Source organism: Alosa pseudoharengus, unplaced genomic scaffold (assembly GCF_046254945.1).
Source record: "Alosa pseudoharengus isolate Yale_2024_CS ecotype anadromous, Long Island Sound unplaced genomic scaffold, YU_APseudo_1.1 YU_APseudo_1.1_scf_1, whole genome shotgun sequence".
NCBI classification, from domain to species: domain Eukaryota; kingdom Metazoa; phylum Chordata; class Actinopteri; order Clupeiformes; family Clupeidae; genus Alosa; species Alosa pseudoharengus.
Window position 1 is genome coordinate 55,423,536 of NW_027468564.1, and position 22,375 is coordinate 55,445,910.

A 22,375-nucleotide genomic window follows, 5' to 3' on the forward strand; every position below is an offset into this window, starting at 1 on the left:
GTTCCCAGGCCTTACGGTTTTTACTCCACAAACATTTTTAGGGGGAGAAAAATAAGAACAAAACCTGAACCTAAAAATCTGAACATCGACTACAGCTCCGCTTTTAACATCATAGTTCCATCCAGGCTTATCGTGAAACTGAGAGACCCGAACATCACCTTGTGCAGTTGGATCTTTGACTTCCTGACTGACAGGACACAGGGGGTACAGCTGGGTAACATCATCTCCTCCACTCTAACACTCCTGCAGGGATGTGTGCCAAGCCCCCTGTTGTACTCGTTGTACACTCATGACTGTATGGCAACTCACCTCCATGGGCGGATTATGAACTGATTATGTATTAAGGGCCCCCCACTAATTGTCGCATATGTGGGGGGGGGTTGGGGGTCTTCCCCCAGAATTTTTTTCATTTGTTTGATGTGATTTCCTGTATTCTGGTGCATTTTTGGGATGGTCAATGCTAAATTCAATCAAATTCATAGCCTACATCCTGATGTGTTGATATTGAGGCAGTGATTCTATGCAATGGCTTGGGCTTCAGGGCCCCCTGACCCCTTGGGGCCCGGTAGGCCCGTGCAGTAATCCATCCCTTAAGTTTGCTGATGACATCACCATAATCGGCTGTAGGCCTATCACGAGTGATGATGCGTCTACTTAGGCCTACAAAGCAGAGGTGGCAACCCTGACATCTTGGTGCTGGGACAACAACCTGCTGCTCAACGTCAGCAAAGCCAAGGAGCTGATAATGGACTACAGGAGACTGAAGGGAGAGGAGCACACACCCATCTACATAGGAGGCACAGCAGTGGAGAGTCAGGCTGCTGATCAGCGGGCTAGCTTTTCCAGAGTCATTAGCCCGGAGAAGTCGCTCACGACATCTGACCGACATGGCGCCTCCGGAGGCCTGAAGTCGGCCTAAATCGGCTGCAGCTAGATCAGTGTTTCTCAAACTTTTTTAGACCAAGGACCACTTAACCAATAAAAAAAAACACGAACCATCTAACTAGACACAACAACAACAGACCTACTTCAAAAGTATTTAATAGGCCTAGGCCTACTCACTGAACACCTTACGATAGGCTTGTCTTTAACCCTTATTGTGTCAGGGAATTCATATTATGAGTTAAACTGGTGTAGCTATACGGTAGGCAGTGCAGAACTGTTTGGATATACAAGTTGGTTCAATATTGCAAACATATTATATTTTACCACGTCTGCTCGCGGAAACTTGGGATAGATAGCGAACCACCAGTGGTCCACGGACCACACTTTCCGATGGCGTTGCCTGGGAGAAGGCCTAGCCTACGCCGCTCCTTCGGCATCTATAATATTAGGCCTATTGTTTGTGTCTTGTATGCGAAGCACGTTTGTTGGACATATAAGCTATTCATGTTTGTATGTTAGCCTAAAATGACATTTCCTTGAATTCCCCCTTGGGGATCAATACAGTAATCTATCTATCTAAGCACTTTGCGCTTGAAAAGTGCTAGGCTATATTTAAAAAATCCTATTGTTTTTGAAAAACAACAGCACACATGTTTTTGAGCTGAACATTCCACTGTGTTTGGTCTATATTCACTTAGTTACAGTAACCATGCAGACACGTTCTGTGTATAATGATAACTGATGATATAATAAGGAACTCAATGACATCATAATATAGAATGTAGGCATTCACTCCAAGGTTGTAGTTTGTGCTCAGTCAACAACGCGAGGGAAATGTCACGTTTAAAGAGAGCTCTGTGTTTCCTATGCTGCCTTAGGGCAGAAACGGAGGCAGAGGACGACCATGACTATACAAACATGCTAGAGAGAGCAAGGTTACATCGGGAGACATGGCGCCTGAACGAACTGGCCCGACTCAAAATTGAGTTGGAGAGCCAAGGCAGGGTCCAGCAACCTGACCAGGCATCACAAGACCTTGCTACTAAGGCATCTAGAGGGGACAGTGTGGATATAGAAGATGTGGAGAGGAAAAGAGCACTGGAACAGGAGAGAGAGCAGGAGGAGAGAGTGGCCCGTCTGATGGAGATCAGACGGCAAAAGCTGCAGAGGACATTTCAAGCAGAGAAGGTCAGACAGGCAGAACTAAATAGAAATGCCATTGAGTGTGTATAGTCTTAAGGCCTGTTCAGTTGTTAGCATGCGTCCTGTTGATCTTTACAGCTCCGTATGGAACTGGCTGCTGTCATGGTTCTTCAGTCTGAAGTCAGGATGGACACAGTCTGTAAGTGTGAACAAATGCCACACTAGTCAAAGCCACTCAAACAGGGAAACGTGTTGTAGGAAAGCTACTTATCATGGATTTTAAATTGTTATGCCACTGTGTTTAAGCTACAAAGCAGGAGAGACAGGAAAACAAGGGCATGTGACCTATGGTTTCATTGTGTTTCAGTGATCAGTCAGGGTGTCAATGGGACCTCCAATTATGTAATCTGGAAGGGCTCTCTTAACATCATCTCCAACCGCAAGGTAGGCCTAAATCAATTCCCAACCAACAGGGAGGGGTTATATGTATCTGTTTGAATATAACAGGCCTGTGATTGAAAAAAAAGATGAAAATGTTTGTTTGAAACTAAAACATCAGTGTGAGATACTTGAAGTAAGGAGTGCACCATGCTGCATGTTCTTCCGCCGCAGGGTGTGATGACCACCCTGCATGAGGGACAGGACCTGCTGGCCCCCTTTAAGAGAAGGCCTCAAGTGGTCAGGCCAGAGCATGTCTGCCATTTCCTCCGAGTAGGAAATAGGGATTTTATGAGCATCCTCAAGGTAAGAATCCACTACATGCTGGAATTATAGAGTAGGCCTACATGTGTATGGTGCTTGGGTGTTTGTTCACAAACATTTCTTTGTTGTGAATATGTATGCGTCCTCACACCCTGGGTGTATTGAAGGATGTGAATGCAAACATGGTGCATGTTGAGGAGAAGGGCGAACCAGCACTCATCCTATTGAGGAGCGAACAGGTGTTTGCTCCAGGTGCACCAGAACATGCATCCTGCAGCAATAAGTGAGTACTCTGGCTGGGCTAACATGACAAATCATTGTACAAACAATAGGAATCAAACAAAAGATCTGGTGTGAGGGCGCAAACTATAAATCTGATGAATGACATAGCTGTTCAGTTCACTGACAAAAATAGCCTGATCACTTTAATCCAAGCCTTGTGGTCTATGGTCCTCTCTGTGCCTTGCATGAAACCTGTTGTTTTTATCAGGTTCTTGGTGAAGTTGGGGACACCTGACAAAATTCTCCAGTTCCTGCTCTTCTCAATGAACCCAGATACTCCAGATGACCAGATGGGTAAGTCACTTCATGTGTGAAGGCAGCTGGTATGAAACTCAGAGATATATACCAGTTACATTGTAGATGGCTGAATTTTTTTACGTGACAAAAATGAAAAATAAAAGTCGTTAGTGTTTATAGAGTGGTTATGAGAGTTGTTTTGCTTTTTTTCCCTGCAGATCCATTTGTTTGCAGTTTCCTGCTCACACATTATGTATTCATGACATCTGAAGAGCTGTGCTCCGCTCTGCTGAAGCAATATCCTTACAAAACAACTGCCACTGACTGACCAGTGTTTATAGTAACAGTAAGATTTTAGACATCAACTGCTACACTATAGAACTTGGTTAAGTCAGAGGTCACTCTTCCTTAACGATTGTTTCACTCTCCATTCTGAGCCATCAGTGGACACTGGGCTGGTGCAGGTTAAAGAGAGAGTAGTGACGCTGGTCGTCCAGTGGGTGGCACTGTATGGCCTTCTCCTGCTGGACAACCCTGCAGTGGTTCACTTCTTGGAGGTAATGATGTTTCTTTGACCCAGTGAGTGTGTGTAATCCCGAACAGTGTGCTGTGAGGGCTGTGCAGGTGTGTCTCATGAAAAATTCCAAATTAAAGTTTTTGTTTCTTTCTCCTTAATAATCATTGACAATTTGCCCAGAAATTGTAGGCTATCAAATTACATTTCATGATATCACTTCTGAACATTTAGCATATAGTTTTGCACATTCGTCCTTTTATTTTTGATACCATTTAAATTGGTCATGGAATGGTACGTAGGGGCAATAAACCACAGGAGAGTAAATATGATAGAAACTGATCTAATGAACTCAAATGAAGTAATCAGGAGGGGATGGGCATTTCAGGTTGTATATTTTTTCTAAAAGTTCTGATAGCTATTTGCATCATTTGCTTTTGTGCTGTCTTAAAACAGAAGCTGTCAAAACAGGTGAAAGGCCATGCACATCTCCGCATGCTGAGAGATTACATCAGTGCAAGGAGATATCTCTTGTGAGTAACACACACACACACACACACACACACACACATTTAGAAACCTTATGGGAGTGGTATGCTCCTCCATTTGTGTGGCATGCATCATCAACGCGGCATGCGGGGGGTGTCATGTGCCTCCCAACAATTGAGACTGTGATTGTCAATGATGCGCCTCTTCCATGCCCACAAATGTGTGCGAAGGAGCATACCACTTCATTTAGCCCCTGAATGATGTGTAATAATGTTAATAAATCTGTAATATTGTCATAATAATAATCATATCTTCAAATGCTTCTCTAGGCTGGACAATGGACAATGGACTAAGAATCAGACCTCAAATAGGGTAAGTGAAGTATTCACAATATTCTGAAATGTATTAACCTACTTTTGATTCCTCTGAAAGTACACTACAGTTGCTACAGTGACTTGCTTCATTTCACTCTATGATGATCATTGCTTCATGATTTCTTTCAGGGACGTCAACTTGACCGGTCCCTGGTTTGGAACAGACATTATCAAACAACCCGGCCAATCAGGATGAAGGACAAAGGTGTGTACCTACTAGCATTCTTATTCCTGACCACTGAACCTATTGATCGCAGTTCCTCTGTGTACAAAGTAAACTATGCTGCTCCCTTTATATGATAAGAAAGTAAAGTAAGGAAATGGACTTAGACCATCACCTTAGAGACTGGTCTTTGCAGTGTTGCTAAAGGTCTACAGGCATGACCACAGCTTCACGTCTGTGAGGATGCCCCTCACCGCCTCTGTAGAGGATGTCATGGCTGCCTTGAAAGCCCCAGCAGGAGACAACATGCTGATAAGGTTGAAGTCCTCTGGAGGTAAGAACAAATTATCAAACATGAGGATCGAGTTGTGTTACCTTTTCTACTCCAACTGATCTGGAGCTAGGAACAACTAATAAAGTTAGTTGCCGAGTTTTGAAATGCCCATACTGTATCTCACTCCAGCGAGGGAGCAGCTCAAGATGGATGCCAGGGCCATCTCCATTCTTGGCATCAATGAGAGGCTGTTCCTCTGCTCTGCCAGCCAGGCTGCTGAGCTGGTGAGTGCTCTCTGAATCTACACTCATTCGTACAGACACACTGTTGGACTCTACGGACCATAGAAATCAGTGAGGTCTGAGATCTGAGCTTGAGGGGGTTCAGACAGTGTCGGGATTATTGGCAAAAGAACATGAGCAGCAGTGGCACTAGTCTCGCAGGCGTATTGTATTCAGAGAAGTGAAGTGTGTGTGATCCTCACAGACGTATTGTATTCAGAGAAGTGAAGTGTGTGTGAAGTGAAGTGTGTGTGAAGTGAAGTGTGTGATCCTCACAGACGCCCCTGCAGGGGCAGCTCGGCCCAGAGGCAAACAGGAGCACGCTGGAGAACATGAGCGCCAAGGTCATGGCAGCCCAGCTCACCAGCTATGACTGGGAGCTCTTCAGTGCCATGCATGAGGTGAGAACCTTAGAGGAACTATGGGGGGGAGGGGAGGGGAGGGGAGGAGTTCACTGAGATCTGAGAACTACAGTATAAGAGGTTGACTTTGTTTTCCATTTCACCGTCTACTTTAGCACTTATCCCTTGGTAACACTGTATAGCCACTAAACTGTTTTACAACCCTTACCTAGAATGTTGGCTCTTTTATTGGCCCATGTGCATCATCTACCAACTCTTTGTCCTGCATACACCAGTTTATACGTATATGTATTATGTTGCTGCCCATGTACAATACTGATATTGTGGTAGAAATTTTGGATAACTAATAAATCTTATGAAATATAAGTGATTACTAATAACTTTGTATGTATTAGAAGTGAATACTAATCTACATGTATTACATAGAGGTGATTAACATTACATAACATTAACATTATCTGTATGTTTTTCTATACATTCGATACTGTGCATCGACTTTGCTTTGTATTGTTTGCATTTGCTCTCTCCATGTCACAACTTTCTAATAAAGGTCATGCGATTGTCACAAGTTTAGGGTATTCTGCCTGAGGCAGTAATATTAGGAATATCCTGCAGGGAGCATACTATGGCAAGAAAATGCTGAAGGATGTATGTTTTGTATTAACCAATTATCTTACTTGGAGTAGCCACATGACTTGCGTATGGTGTATGGATCACATGCTATGTCGAAGAAGTGTCCATGTATTGTCGTATTTCTGCATGTTAAGAGGAGTTTTGGAAAAGACCATTGTACTCATGTGATTTGTATTACCACAATGTTACTAACAAGTATAAGATGGGGCCTTGCCCTAGTAACTTTGAGTAGTGTTACTGGAACATGCTGTTGCTAGTGACCTGCTCCTGGTATCATGAATAAACCTAAAGTGATTTCTCACACCTGAGTGTGCCTGGATATTTTAGACCACAATATGCTTAAACCTGACAAATCATACCTGACGATATACGATTTCAAATTAGAAGAACATTTAGAATGGTAAACTTTTAGAATGGTAAACTTGGGGCAGCCGTGGCCTACTGGTTAGTGCTAACCGGTAACGGGAGGGTTGCCGGTTCGAACCCCGACCAGTAGGCACGGCTGAAGTGCCCTTGAGCAAGGCACCTAACCCCTCACTGCTCCCCGAGCGCCGCTGTTGTTGCAGGCAGCTCACTGCGCCGGGATTAGTGTGTGCTTCACCTCACTGTGTGCTGAGTGTGTTTCACTAATTCACGGATTGGGAGAGACCAAATTTCCCTCACGGGATCAAAAGAGTATACATACTTATACTTACTTACTAATTTTTGACTGTGCTGAACTGCTCTGTGTCCATAGGGTGTAAAGAAAGGGCTCTGCAATTGTTGTAAAGGGATGACTGGCTGATGGAATTACACGTGCTCTCTCTTCTCTTCCCATGTCCGTCCAACCAGACGGAGCTGCTCTATTATGTGTTGGGGAGAGAGCAATTCCCCAACAGCCTAACGGCGAACTTGGAGCGCTTCATACGCCGCTTCAATGTGGTGACATACTGGGTGGTCACAGAGCTCTGTCTGTGTGCAGAGCTCTCCAAGCGAGCTCGGCTGATGAGGAAGTTCATCAAGATGGCCACAGTGTGAGTTTGACAGTGCAGACACCGATCATGCCCCACCAGGACTAATGTCATTGGCTGCAGGGGTAGTGAGATAGTGGTTCTCTTGTGTGACACTCAGTGTTGGGAGGGTTACTTTCAAAACGTATTCCGTTACAGAATACAGAATACATGCCCAAAAATGTAATCTGTAACGTATTCCGTTACGTTACTCAATCTGAGTAACGTATTCTGAATACTTAGATTACTTCCGCATTGAATTGGATTTTATAAGTGTAGGAATGCGGCCATCAAATCCTGCTTAGGCCTACTAAACAGGCCTATTCTGGTGTGTTCTTCTGTTCCAAATGGCTGAAGTGTTAGGCCCACATAGGAGAATGTAAAGTCAACTAAGCTACCTGATACAACTTTAAAATAGCAAGGTGACCACTAAAACTACTGTACAGCAGGCGACTAGGCTAATTAAAACAAACTAAATAAATAGGCTACTTTAAGGGCGTAGCCAGAAAATATATTAGTGCCTGTGAGATTTTTCGGTGGCATCAACCCAGTACAAGTGAGGGGCGCATATGACAGGTGGAACGCAAATGACCTGTAAATGTAAACACTATCTAGGCTACTGTATATCAGTGCTCTCAAAATGAACGTGATTGCGTAATGACAATCAAAAACCGCACGTTAAAATATGCTAGCCTACTCGCAAGAATAATTCTTCAGAGGCTCCACCATATAATTAATTTTAAAACGTAGGCTAGATCTAATTAGAAAAAAAAAATCCATAAAGCTATTTTAAGTTAGAATAAAAAACTTAGAATGCAGTGCCTATTTTAGAGATTGGTTTAATTGTAGGCCTAGGTCTAAATCAACACGTGAACTATAGGCTCTGTTTATTGATTAGCAAACTGTGTAACCGATTGGCCGAAGTAGCCTGAGCTATTAATACTTGGGAAAATATCCTTTGAACAGACATCAGGAACCGCGATCAGTGAGGAACAGGAGTTACCTCCACTTACTTTACTCCTAATTTGCTGTGCAAACAGTCATTTCAGGGTCTCCGATGACGCGTCCATAATGCGCGCTGGCTGCGTTTTGAGGCTAGTGCAAGACGGCGGGGCTTGGATTTAAACATGGAAATCATAGATTGCTTTTAGGAGCTTCTGAGTTGCCTTTATTTATTTAGAGAGTGAATAAACTTATGAAACAGAGAAGTATCGTCATGTAATCCATTGGTTTCAACAATGTAACTGTATTCTAAATACCAACTATTTAACTTGTAACTGTATCGGAATACAGTTACTCATAATTTGTATTCTGAATACGTAACGCCGGTACATGTATTCCGTTACTCCCCAACACTGGTGACACTGTAGGAGGAACATCTTATTAAGATGGAACGACGTGTACAGTCACAGTTAGTTTTAGAGATCCATAATGAAACTTCTAACACGGTCACTTGCAGTTCACAGCTTTCTTTGTGAAATGGTTCCAAATGTGTGTTTAGCTCACGTGGCAGTAGATGCATGATCCTGGGCTTTCTCCTTTTTGCAGCCTGTATCGTGAAAAAAATATGAACTCATTCATGGCTGTAATGTATGGCCTGACAAACAGTGCAGTGTCTAGACTGCATAAAACCTGGAAGGTAAGAACGGTTTAAGTTGAATTCTCTGATTTATTGATTTATTAAAGACTCATGCACAAAATAGGTTTCTGTTATGAACACATCTTGAGAACTTTCTCTCAAATGCCTCACAGAAAGTGCCAAAAGCACAGCTGAAGCGGTTCAGGCAATATGAGCTTATACTGGTGAGTTCAGTCAAATTTCTTTACTATATTGTCAGGATCAGTTTTTGTTCTGTCTTGTCTTGTTCTCCCTGTGTAATGTTTTCCCATCATGTCTGCTCCTCTTGTCTTCCTGTTTGCTTTGTTTACTTCCTGTGTCTTGTGCCATGTGCTCCTTTGTTTGTTTGCCATGTGTCTCTGCTGTTGCCATGTGTCTGTTCCATGTGCCTGTCTCCGCCCCTCGCCTGATCCTTGTTAGTTTAATTATGGTTTCCACCTGTCTCTTGTTCCTTGTTCACCTGTGCCCTGTTAACCCCTGTGTATTTAAACCCTCTGTCTCCCCTCAGTCCCCTGTCGGTCATTGATGTTTTTTTGCGGTTTGCTGTAGTGTTTAATGTTTTCAGATTAAAGATTCCTGTTTGCGCTTAGTTTTCCTCACCGCTACTTGCCTTGCACTCTGGTCCAGCTCTCCTAAGCCAACCATTACAATTATATTGAGGGATTGTTTAGTGATCAGGTGCTATAAAGTCTTGACTAGATTTTTTATTCTGATGTCAATTCTACTGTGTATTAAGCAATAGAGTTTAGATGAAGTTTGTTTGAGAGCTTCTTTAGAGCGGTACGCATTTATTTTTCCCTTTTGACTGTGTTGTGTCTTGTTACTGGACTACTGGGGGCGTTAGAGTGCACTGTCAAATGAGATACTGGGTAACTGTGTGTGTGGAGAAAAAAGAATAAAGTTGGAAGCAGCGTTATTTATGTCTCTGCTTTTGCCTATATAAGTATAAAATACTTAAGTATACAACATACTGCATTTTGTATTTATTTGTACTCAGGATCCATTCAGTAACCATGACTCACTGAGGCAAGTGGTGGCTAAGCTTGACCTACCATATATCCCGTATCTGCCCCTCATTTTAAAAGGTAATATTGATACAGCTGATGCTAAACAACTGGGTTTTATTACATGTACATCCACTGTTGTCATATTGACTATAGGCCTGACACTTTCATACCTTCTTATGTCCTGTTAATAACAGACCTAACATTCATAAATGAAGGGAACAAAACAAGACAAGACAATCTTGTAAACTTCGAGAAAATGGTGAGTTGTTACAAAAAAGTGCTAAAGTGTTTTGTTTTCTTCGTAATGTTAACTTAGATTAACAAGATTTGTTCTCGGGATCCCCCTCTGGTTGAGAAGCCCAATAATAAACAAACGAAATATTCGTCTTTTGCAACAAAGTATGAACACAACTCCGATATAGAGGGAATGCACCAACAGCAGTCTGTATAAAAAGATCGCAGAATTCCTGTAGCATAGCAGCTCCTTTGTGCTTCAATTTCGAAGGGGGTGGGGCAGTTATACCCGACACTAGAAAGTTGCTAGGTCGGTAATCGCCTTCAGAGGGCCGCTCGTCATGCTATGAGGTTATGTGCCATCAAAATGATTTTGGATATGTTATGTTAAGGTCAAAAAACTGTTAAGTGTGCCTTTAAATACTCTTCATGTTTCACATACCTTATATGTGCAATTCTAGAATTGTTCTTCCATCATTCTTTTTTTTAACTGTTTTATTATTCTTTTTCATAATCTTACAGAATTTATTTGCCAAAACCTTAAAGATTGTGAAAGACTGCCGGAATCAGCCCTACTGTAAGCATAACCTTATTTCTTCCTTATTATCACTCTAAGTGACATGTGAGGTTTATGATGAAAACATGCAAACAAACAAATATTTTGCCATCCTTCCCTTTACAGTACCCATTTTACCACAAAGTGGCGGTACAAAGAAAGGCACTGGCCTTCACAACATACAGAAGCCCTCATGTAAGTATGCATGTGCTGTCTACTTGCAGAACATCTGATTCATTTATTTACATACTGGACACAATCTTCACATCTTCACAAACTACAGGTAACTACATTCTCTCCCATTTCTTTCTTTAACCCAACATCTCACTGTCTTCCATCCAGATCCTGAGCAGTTCCATAATAGCAGAAAACTGCACGTAATCAGTGACCAGCTGAAGCTGACCCAGCACTCCAGGGCCATTGAGCTGTGAGGGCTATTTTACAGCAAAATAAAGATGAATTCAACAACAGAAAAAGTCAGACTGGACTTAGGGTGGTCAGTTTCCTGGCTTTACGTGTCACAAAGGCCAAGTCAGGTCAAACCTGTGTAATTAGCTTAACTTTGATAAATATGCAAGACCTCAGGATTGACATGTCAAAAATCCACACCGTATGATATATTTTTTGAATAGGAAAACATGTTTAATATGGTAAAAATCCATAATTTGTGAAGCGGAAAACATGTTTGATATGGTAGAGATATAATAATAACCCCACAGTAGTCCAAATCTAACTATAAATGTGTAAAAATAATGATTTGCTGTTTTATTTACTAATACATTTAACATTTTGGTGAATAAACACAAAAGCAGTGAGCTAGCCTACAGAGAAACACTGTGATAAGGAATTACTGAGTAAATATAATATAAACAGTATTACTGAGTAAATATAATATAAACAGTATTTATTTTTTCAGTCTCATCAGTATTGTACTGGCTTCCCTTTTTACATTATGATCATCTCCTGTAGAGGGAGCCCATCGTCTGTACTGCGGTCTTCCATGACTACTGCACTGTGACTGTGATCAGGAAGCGTGTTGTCTGTACTGCGGTCTTCAATGACTACTGCACTGTGACTGTCTGTAATCAGGAACCGTGTCTTCTGTACTGCGGTCTTCCATGACTACTGCACTGTGACTGTCTGTGATCAGGAAGCGTTCTGTCTGCCACCCTGTGGATGATGCCATATCAGCGGTTACTTTTTCAAGATTGTGGCACACCAAGGCCTAACAGAACGTATGATTGCATCAGAGTAAATTGCAATAAGGTCTAAGGGCAAAAGCTTACAAAACCCAACATTAGTTGTTGAACCAAAGCTATGTTTTCTACACAGCCCGTGTTAGTTAGAACTTGTATGCTTTCTATTACATAGCCCTCGCTACATTGCAAAAAAGCTTTTAAGCACCACGAAATACACAGAGAAAGAAAACTTAATGGCACATTGTAGCTACATCAAACCAGAAATAGAACAGGGTGTAAAACAACTCAAAAATAATGTATTGAATTTCTTTGGATTCCTGTGATAATACTGTGCTGTATTTCATCGGTTTCCTGTGATGATACATATTTTTATTTTTACTCAATCAAAACAGCAAAACTGCAATTGTATTGATATTGGCCGAAGTACACAATCACATAACATGATTTATTAATGTTTTTAAAAATGGAGATATAGCATTTTGGAACCAAACTCTTCATTATCTTCAGTTACAACCCCAAAACAGAAAAAGTTGGGATGTAAAATGTGAATAAAAACAGAATGTAATAATCTGCAAATCTCTTAAACTCATATTTAGTTGCAAAAAGGACACAGACAACATATCAAATGTTGAAAATGACAAATAACACTATTTCATTGAAAATATATGTTAGTTTTGAATTTGATCCCAGCAACATGTTTCAAAAAAAGTTGGGACGGAGGTAAAATGCTGGAAAAGTTGCGTAATGATAAAGAAAACAAAAGGAGGAATGTCCAGAACGAATTAGGACAGTGGTTCTCAAAGTGTGGGACAGGCCCCACTAGTGGAGAATAGAAACAGGTGGGGCGCGATGAACAGGAGGCAATTTGGGGGGAGGTTTGTGCCTATCTTTAATAATTTTTTGACAAAGAAGATCATAGATTCAAAACAAAATAGCCACACACACAAACATAGGAGTCATAAACAGGCTGACATGAACATCTGTTAACATCTGATCCAGTGGAAACAAAATGTGAAAATAATATTTTAACATGACCATTTTGCTGGGGTGATGGGGTCAGGTGGGGCTTGAAAATTCCCCACCTCCAAAGTGGGGAGTGACTACTGAATCAGGGTAACATTGGCTATGAAAAAGTATCCCAGAGAAGCAGGGTCTGCTCAGTAACAATGTAGGGGTATTCTTCACTCTGTGTCAACCTGTGTGCACAAATGATGAAACAATGTCATTTTAATCTTTCTTAAGATAAAATTGTAAAGTATTTGGGGAGTTCATCATCTACAGGACATAATATCATTAAAACATTTAGAGAATCCAGAGAAATCTTTGCAAACAAGGGAAAGAGCTGAAAAACACATTGGATGGCCGTGGTCTTTTGGACCTCAGATGGCACTGCATCAACACCAGACCTGTTTCCAGACCTGTCATTGTATGGACTCAGGAAAACCTCTGATAACCATTGTCTATGTGCACAGTTTGATACTCAATTCAAAAACTGCAGCCAAAATTGTATCGACATGATACAGAAAATATCACTGTCTTATCTGGGCCTAAAATGGACTGAGGTAACATGGAAAAAAGGTAAATTGGTTAGACCAATCAAAATTTGCCATTCTTTTTGGAAATCATGGATTTATCTGGGCTGAAGAGGAGAGGGCCTATCCAATTATCCAACCTATCCAAATTGTTTTCGTGCTCAGTTCGAAACCCAACATCTATGATGGTGTTGAGGAGCATTAGTGCATAGCATGGGCATCTTGCACATTTCGCAAAGCACAATTAGTTCAGAATGATGTATACAGGTCTTGAGCAACATACTGCCATCTAGGCAATCAATGTCTTTTCCAGGGAAGACCTTGAATATTTCAGGAAAACAATGCCAAAATGAATTCTGCACATATGTATGTATTACTCCATAGAGGAAGAGTCCAGGTAAGATGGCCTGTCTGCGGTCTAGATTTGTCAAATTAGGTGTATAATGGAATGGAAAACATGACTAAGAATATCCCATACTGTTGAGCAACTGAAATCCTATATCGGGGAGTAATGGAACAACATTTAATTCTTAAAACTCTGAGGTGAAGCAGAACATTCCCTGTCCCAACTTTTTTTTAAACAACATTCTACATTCAAAATGATATTTTGATATGAAATAGTCCAAATTTTCCTTTTCAACATTTGATATGTTGTCCATGTCCTTTTTGCTGCTTACTAAACTGTTATGTAATCACATTCTGTTTTTATTTGCATTTTACACAATGTTCCAACTTTTTCTGATTTGGGGTTGTGTGTTTGTAACTTTAATACATTGTTACTTAATTTCAGTTTTACCCCAATGCCCTTTGGGAGGTTTTGATTTCAGCGTTCTTATGACTTAAGAGTTCATCAACTATATTTATAACTCTGTAATCGGGTAACTTTGTCATCAGGCCAATAAAGTCGGGTCATCTGGTCAGTCATTCATAGCATGCTGACATTAACCTCATGCCTCCCACATTCATGTCAGTCTGCTATTTATCATCTCCAAAGTAGTGCTCATCATCTGCTGTTATACTGTAAGCATTATGTCATTTTTCTCAGAAAGCCTACTCTACCAAATAGGAATCTACTGACAAAAGGTTCAAAGCTCTTAATGATCCAATCTGTAACCTCTTAAGCTGCTGGTACCTTTTCAGCAGCAATCGACTGATCTTCAATCCACCGCTGCTGACTCATGTTCTTCACTTCAAGGCTCAAAAGCCTTTCAACCTTTTCACTCTGTGCTTTTCTTCCTCTCCTCTCCTCTCTTCTTTCCATTGACTACTACTCATTTCAGAACTCAAGGCTTGGATTAAGACTATATAACAAGGATCTCATCTATACAGCAGATGCATCCTTTTCATCTCTTTAACCTTCAAATAATTCAGATTCCTCACTTTGGATTCTAAGTACACATCCGGCAGCCTTGCTTTTTTCCTCTCTTAGTAGCTCTGCTCTCTGCACCCTGTCCGTGCTCTCTGTCCGACTTAATCCCACAAACTCACATATATACTTTTACAAATTAATTGAAGCAAAATGGAAAGGAGACATTTCTCGAAAACACAAAGGAAATTGTGGTTGTAAGCAGAAAATAATACCCAGAGACAGGTGTTTTACTGAAAGAAAGTTAAAAAAAAGGGCGATCCTTAGGGATCATGGGGGAAAGGAATATACAGATCGGCTCATCCTCAAGACAGCCAGCCAACACTTGTCTCAATTAATTTGTCCAAAGGTGTGTAGATACATGTCATACATACTACATCTCCACAGGTGCATCTAAGTGCTGAACAGAAAAAAACAAATTAGATAGAACAGTATTATTTGATGATAAAAGTAGTGAACCACATTCATCATCCAACAAGAGTTAAACTCAAGTTGCTCACCAATAGAGTCAGCATAGCTAAAGGACACCCATATATAGGGTGATATCAGGTAAAATGGGCCATCAGCTAAAATGGGCCATTTAAGGTTTGGGGGTCCCAGCCCCTCTGGAATTTAGAGCCAATGACTGCAAAGGATTTCAGACTGTTGTCATAACTGTACTTGACAAGTAACAGGTGATTTGATTGGTTTATGGTTGCTATGGTGGGCGAGGCAATAGTTCAAATCAAGACTGCACCAGAAATCTGCATGGTAAGTAGCCTGGCATATCAAATCTAACTAAACTATTATAAGGATGATAAATCTATAAAAAAACAAACATGCACATAAAAAAACTGTGCATAATATCTGTCTTGATGGCATCCACCAGAAATAATGCTGTTAGTTTGGTATATGAACTTATTTTTTGTAAAAGTGATGTTTTTCTTAGCGGCCCAATTTACCTTAACCCACTGAGGTAAAATGGGCCACATGGTTTCAGCTAAAATGGGCCATCCTCTGTCACTCACAAACACACATACACATGTGTGTGAGGGTGTGTGTGTGTGTGTGTGTGTGTGTGTGTACACACACCCATGCACATACGCATTCACCCACACACTCGCACACCAACCAACGCGCACACATGCACGGACACAAACACACGTACACACACACACACACACTCACCATGACCCCCCCGCCCCCCCAGTAATAATGGTGGTTGATATTTTATTTACAGTGAGTATGGCAAATGCGAATGAAGTGAGAGGAGAGAGGGAGAAGGAAAGAGAAAGGAAATGAGAGGAGGAAAGATGAGAGAGGAGACAAGCAGAGAGGAGAATAATGATATCAATGTTTTAATTTTTAATATATCAGTTACCAGTTTTGTATGCATTTTTGTAATTTGCGCATTTCGTTCAAAATGTGTTGTTCACACACACACACACACACACACACACACACACACTGATCTGTCACTGATCTATTCACTGATCTGTGCTGTTCCAAAATGGTCTTTTTTAATTGCACATTTGAATATGTGAGTTTGCACCCAAAATGTGTTTTTTTTAATGGCACATATGAATATTGTGTTTTGAAATTAAAATTGATGATAAATTACCATTCCCTTTGCATTTTGACTGGCCGAATGCTTACCTAAAACAGCTGGCCCATTTTACCTTAGATGCTGGCCCATTTTACCTGAAACTGCTTATGCAAAAAAAGTTGGCACAGTTGATGTTTCAATAACTGTAGGGCCTAAATAGTTATATTTTATGACATAATTTCAACACAAAATGATCAAAAACAGTCATTAGTAATCATAAAAACACTTGGAAAAGGCATATATAGTATTATATTATTTTCCCAACTGATTTACCAAAAAGTGGCCCAATTTAGCTGATATCACCCTATATATACTGACAGTATATATAGGAAAACAATGCCAAAATGAATTCTGCACATGTGAAGAGTCCAGGTAAGATGGCCTGTCTGCGGTCTAGATTTGTCAACTGACAGTATATATATCTATGAAGGACACCGAGGTCATGTCCTCAGTATTTTTTTCTTCAAGTTTCGTTTCATTTATTAAGTAGGCCCACAAATAGGCTATAGCCGACGAGACAACCCTTGCATTAACCCACCGTCACGTGACACGTCGGTGCATACAGTATTATGCGTGTCAAACTATTTTTTACAGTCTATGGTGTCAAAACGAAAGTAGCCAGAGTATGAAGTCAGATAGCTGCCTTTATTATGTGAGCGCAAAAAGAATGAAAACAAGGAATCGAGAGCGTACAGAAACTGAGGGGTGAAACTTGATCTCGTGGTGAATAAAAACACTAATCAATTGATTGAGAGCACAGAAATGACATTCGCATCGGGCCGCTCACCAGCTCTGTCCTCTGCTCGCTCTCTCTTTCAAAACTTTGAAAAAATGAATATCGTGGAAAATTGTGTTGGTTCAAGTTATAAAAAAACATGTTAGCTAAACAAATCTATGGTTCTACGTCATTGTTCGCAAAATTATACTCCCAGCAAACACCCGACGTTACGGGAACGTTCCCTGAAGGCCACACAAAAATAAACCTTTAGAAGACGTTCTGGGAACGTCCTCTAAATGTATTGTGTTGTGTAGCCTTCAGAGAACATTCCCGGAACATCCTCTTACAGCTGTTTTTTAACTGTCAGGGAACATTTTGGGAACGTTCCCTGAAGGTTATATTGGATAGATTTTTTTTATCCTTTAACTGACGTTCCCAGAACATCCTCTAAAGGTATAGTTTTGTCTACTTTCAGCGGACTTTAAGGGAACATTCCTTGACGGTGGTATTAAGGATAGGCCTATATTTTTTATCCATTAAGAAACGTCCCCAGAACATTACCTTTTAGTCGTAATGCTTATTTTTGTCAAACCATAAAATCACCGGGAATGTTCCCTGAAGGATTAATTATGGTTGAATGTTTGTATAATTGCTACCAACAAGTGTTACCAACCACTCAAAGGCAAAATAAAGTGTTTCAACCAATAACCGAGATGCAGGAGAGTTTCAATTGCACGGGAGGGAGGGGGAGGGAGTAGCGAGCTCTGTTTTGTTTGAACGTCAACAGAAGTGACGTTATACCCCCGCCATCGCTGATACAACCTTTAAACATGGTTCAAAGAACGTTCTGCGGACATTCCTGGAACCAAAGATTTAACCATGAAGGAACATTCCTGAGCTGTCAAGAAAACTTTCCTGAATAACCGTGAGGTTAGATTAGCAGCAAACGTTCCCACATCCTTCAGCGGACGTCCGCGGAATGTTCCCCGAACCGACAATTGTTTGCTGGTACTCTATATTTCAGTCATCATTTAAACGGTTAATTTTTTATTTATATTGAGGAAGAATCCCTTAGCATTTCGGAGTGCCCAAAAGGCAGCCGTGGCCGGTTAGCTCTTCGGACTTGTAACCGGAGGGTTGCCGGTTTGAACCCCGACCAGTAGGCACGGCTGAAGTGCCCTTGAGCAAGGCACCTAACCCCTCACTGCTCCCCGAGCACCGCTGTTGTTGCAGGCAGCTCACTGCGCCGGGATTAGTGTGTGCTTCACCTCACTGTGTGTTCACCAGTGTTGGGAGGGTTACTTTCAAAACGTATTCCGTTACAGAATACAGAATACATGCCCAAAAATGTAATCTGTAACGTATTCCGTTACGTTACTCAATCTGAGTAACGTATTCTGAATACTTAGATTACTTCCGCATTGAATTGGATTTTATAAGTGTAGGAATGCGGCCATCAAATCCTGCTTAGGCCTACTAAACAGGCCTATTCTGGTGTGTTCTTCTGTTCCAAATGGCTGAAGTGTTAGGCCCACATAGGAGAATGTAAAGTCAACTAAGCTACCTGATACAACTTTAAAATAGCAAGGTGACCACTAAAACTACTGTACAGCAGGCGACTAGGCTAATTAAAACAAACTAAATAAATAGGCTACTTTAAGGGCGTAGCCAGAAAATATATTAGTGCCTGTGAGATTTTTCGGTGGCATCAACCCAGTACAAGTGAGGGGCGCATATGACAGGTGGAACGCAAATGACCTGTAAATGTAAACACTATCTAGGCTACTGTATATCAGTGCTCTCAAAATGAACGTGATTGCGTAATGACAATCAAAAACCGCACGTTAAAATATGCTAGCCTACTCGCAAGAATAATTCTTCAGAGGCTCCACCATATAATTAATTTTAAAACGTAGGCTAGATCTAATTAGAAAAAAAAAATCCATAAAGCTATTTTAAGTTAGAATAAAAAACTTAGAATGCAGTGCCTATTTTAGAGATTGGTTTAATTGTAGGCCTAGGTCTAAATCAACACGTGAACTATAGGCTCTGTTTATTGATTAGCAAACTGTGTAACCGATTGGCCGAAGTAGCCTGAGCTATTAATACTTGGGAAAATATCCTTTGAACAGACATCAGGAACCGCGATCAGTGAGGAACAGGAGTTACCTCCACTTACTTTACTCCTAATTTGCTGTGCAAACAGTCATTTCAGGGTCTCCGATGACGCGTCCATAATGCGCGCTGGCTGCGTTTTGAGGCTAGTGCAAGACGGCGGGGCTTGGATTTAAACATGGAAATCATAGATTGCTTTTAGGAGCTTCTGAGTTGCCTTTATTTATTTAGAGAGTGAATAAACTTATGAAACAGAGAAGTATCGTCATGTAATCCATTGGTTTCAACAATGTAACTGTATTCTAAATACCAACTATTTAACTTGTAACTGTATCGGAATACAGTTAGCCTACTCATAATTTGTATTCTGAATACGTAACGCCGGTACATGTATTCCGTTACTCCCCAACACTGGTGTTCACTGTGTGAAAATCCTGGCTACGGCCTTGTGCTTCATATGCTTTGTTATTAAACATCAGCAGACTGTATGGATCTGCTACAAACCAATCAATGTATCCTGTTGTTTTACAAGCGAGGCTATAATTATGACCGCCGCTAGCGAAGTGGTCATATAGGGATTGTCAACGGTTTTTTTTCCCCGTCATCTTCTTCCTGAATTTTTGGTCAACGATACCCGGGGCACATGAAATTTGGTGGGTATGTAGCCCCCCCTAGACTTTTACGGAAAAATTTTGTTTGGTCCCCGGGGGCCACTCCCCCCCCCCCTCCCCGTGCTGGGCCCCCCGAAACCCAAAAAATGCAGTTTTTCCTAAATAACTACCTTAACCGTGGCACCGAGGATGAAATTTTTATGGTATGTTGGTCTCAAGGGCCCACATCAACCTAGCCCATAATCACTCATTTGTGATTTGCACCCCCCCCCCCCCCCCCCCCCCCCCCCGGTAAAAAATGAAAATGCAATATCATTCTGCTTTAATCGCCCCTCTCTTCAGTTAAGATGTTCAGAATTGCGCCAAATTTTATGTGTATGATTAACCTGACATTCTCTGGGGGTATGCAAGTTTCGTAGAATTTCATCCATGGGGGGGTTTAAAAAAAGTTATGTGTAAATTTTTTCCCACGAACAATAACGGATGCAGCTCTCAACTTGGCCCCGTTAAAATGTGAACACTCTAGCGACGCATTTCATGAAGGCCCTTTTGGACATGTCAGATATTTGTACTACTGGTTAGATGTAAAACTGCATTTCATTTTAGACTATTGGTATTTAATTTGTGCATTGACAATAAAGTTGAATATCATATGAACTAAAGATGACTAAAATCGTGCATATGTAGAAAAAGAAACATTCACAAAAATCCATGGCATGACATCTCTTCTTGATAGCTGTTGAAAACTGCATGGAAATGACAGGGATTGTTTTGTTTGTTAATAAATAAATAAATAAATGTAAAACTGATACCTTCTGCTTTCCCCAATGTAGCCTACAGGTGTACATGACCTTTCATCAGTCCAGTTGCAATGGATGAACTGTGATGAATTGCCCTACTTGTGATTGTTTAGAGATTTTAAAGGTTTTATAACAATGTTTCAAATTTTTTGGCTAGTACAAATCTATTCACCTTCGCAGCGCCAGCAGGCTACTTGCTGTGCGGCCCGCACACACACACACAGGCATGCCAAACAAGCATACACAAAAGTTTCAAGAGTGGGGGTGGAGTAGAAGATGGATACAAATTGATTAGTGTGATATATGTTCGCGGAACGGATGTACAGGACTGAGTGGCGGTCATATTTTTTACCGCTATGCGGTACATCTAGTTATATAATATATAATAACATTGACTATCAGTCAAGGGGTTGTCCACTGGCTGCCATTGCTGAATGCACCAGCCAAGCAGGTAGTCTGTAGAGTCTACATTAGTTAAGTTTTTGACCTGCATGGCAGAGAGAGCATTCCCATTACGCTCATAAAGAGAAGCTCCACGTGTCACAAGCAGTGGAGCAGCATACCACGTCACAAGCGAGTCTGCTCTTAATTGTGATTTCCTCCACACAATGACCTCAAGGTGAAACAGTGAGCGGGATGGACGGGGTTGGCATGGCAACAGCTCCCCCTCTCCCTTTCTTTAAATTAGTGGAGATATGCGTCAGTCTCCAGCTTCGCTGTCTTGATAACAAGGAGTTGATTAGAAACCAATTTGAAGTCTAATTTAATTTAGAGGCACAGGATGTCTCTGTCTCTGCTAAATAAAAAAAAAGCTGTATTTCAGCTCTGACAATCTCCTTGTGTGCTTTGTTGTTATGGGTTGTCTAGATATTATTAATTGTTTCCTCTGTTTTACTAATTGGACAATATTTATCAAAAGTAAACATAATGTTCAGTGGGGTATGTAAGGGATGCATGTTATATCAGTCAGATATCATTTCTACTCAGTTACATAATCTTTAGAACAAGCACAGGTTCTAGTAGATTACAGAAAAGTTCACCTTCTTGCCAAACCAGACGTAGGGCTTTTCCTGGTTACTGACACTGGCAGAGAGAGAGCGGCAAGCGAGCAGGAACTCAAAGTAGGAAACAAATCTCACTGGTCTTCCTCATACTTCATGTGGGTAGAGGCTGATGTGGCCAACAGACTGGGGTGGGCCACTGAAACAGCAGCTATTCTCACAGTCTCTGCCAGTAGAGTGTGATACTGCCAGAGCCTGTTAGCAGCTTGGTGTGTAAAATGTAAATGAAACAGGTTGATAATCTGCAAATCTCGTGAATATTTAGAGGATTATATATTTCATGAAAATTATATCTTTGGATTTGAAACTGATCCCAGCAACATGTTTTTTTTTTGTTTTTTTAAATGTTGGGACGAGGCAACAAAAGCAAAGAGTATAAGGCTGAAAAAGTTGTGTACTGGCACCATGATTGGGTATAAAAAAAAGAGCATCCAAGAGTCTTAGTCTCTCAAAAGTAAAGATGCTGGGATATTCATCACTCGGTGAAAACATGTGTCGACAAATAATGTAATAATATAAGAATAATGCTCCTCGATGTAAAATTACAAAGAATTTGGGAATTTCATCATCTATAGTAAGCTACAATATCACTAACACACACAGAGAATCCAGAGAAATCTTTCTAAGCAAGGGATAGGGCAGGAT

General features: G+C 41.0%; 1 protein-coding gene and 2 long non-coding RNA genes across 3 annotated transcripts; all 3 read left to right on the forward strand.

The window, feature by feature from the left end:
* Positions 1–2,913: 2,913 nt before the first annotated feature.
* On the forward strand, positions 2,914–3,546 carry LOC143113782 (uncharacterized). The gene is made up of 3 exons (XR_012984843.1): positions 2,914–3,013; positions 3,221–3,306; positions 3,468–3,546. It is a non-coding gene; the product is annotated as an uncharacterized LOC143113782 (long non-coding RNA).
* A 1,302-nt stretch (positions 3,547–4,848) lies between these two features.
* LOC143119534 (rap guanine nucleotide exchange factor 4-like) lies at positions 4,849–7,356 on the forward strand. The gene is made up of 4 exons (XM_076281102.1): positions 4,849–5,123; positions 5,253–5,347; positions 5,623–5,745; positions 7,171–7,356. The coding sequence occupies exons 1-4, from the start codon at positions 5,033–5,035 to the stop codon at positions 7,354–7,356; spliced, it is 495 nt and encodes a 164-aa protein (XP_076137217.1). The 5' UTR covers positions 4,849–5,032.
* Positions 7,357–10,152: 2,796 nt separating this feature from the next.
* LOC143113889 (uncharacterized) lies at positions 10,153–10,934 on the forward strand. The gene is made up of 3 exons (XR_012984844.1): positions 10,153–10,212; positions 10,710–10,764; positions 10,870–10,934. It is a non-coding gene; the product is annotated as an uncharacterized LOC143113889 (long non-coding RNA).
* Positions 10,935–22,375: the final 11,441 nt, after the last annotated feature.

Coding starts and splice junctions, on each gene's coding strand:
- LOC143119534 (XM_076281102.1), top strand. CDS start 5,033: ATGCCCCTCACCGCCTCTGTAGAGGATGTCATGGCTGCCTTGAAAGCC. Junction 5,124..5,252: donor AAGGTTGAAGTCCTCTGGAG/GTAAGAACAAAT, acceptor ATCTCACTCCAG/CGAGGGAGCAGCTCAAGATG. Junction 5,746..7,170: donor TCTTCAGTGCCATGCATGAG/GTGAGAACCTTA, acceptor CCGTCCAACCAG/ACGGAGCTGCTCTATTATGT.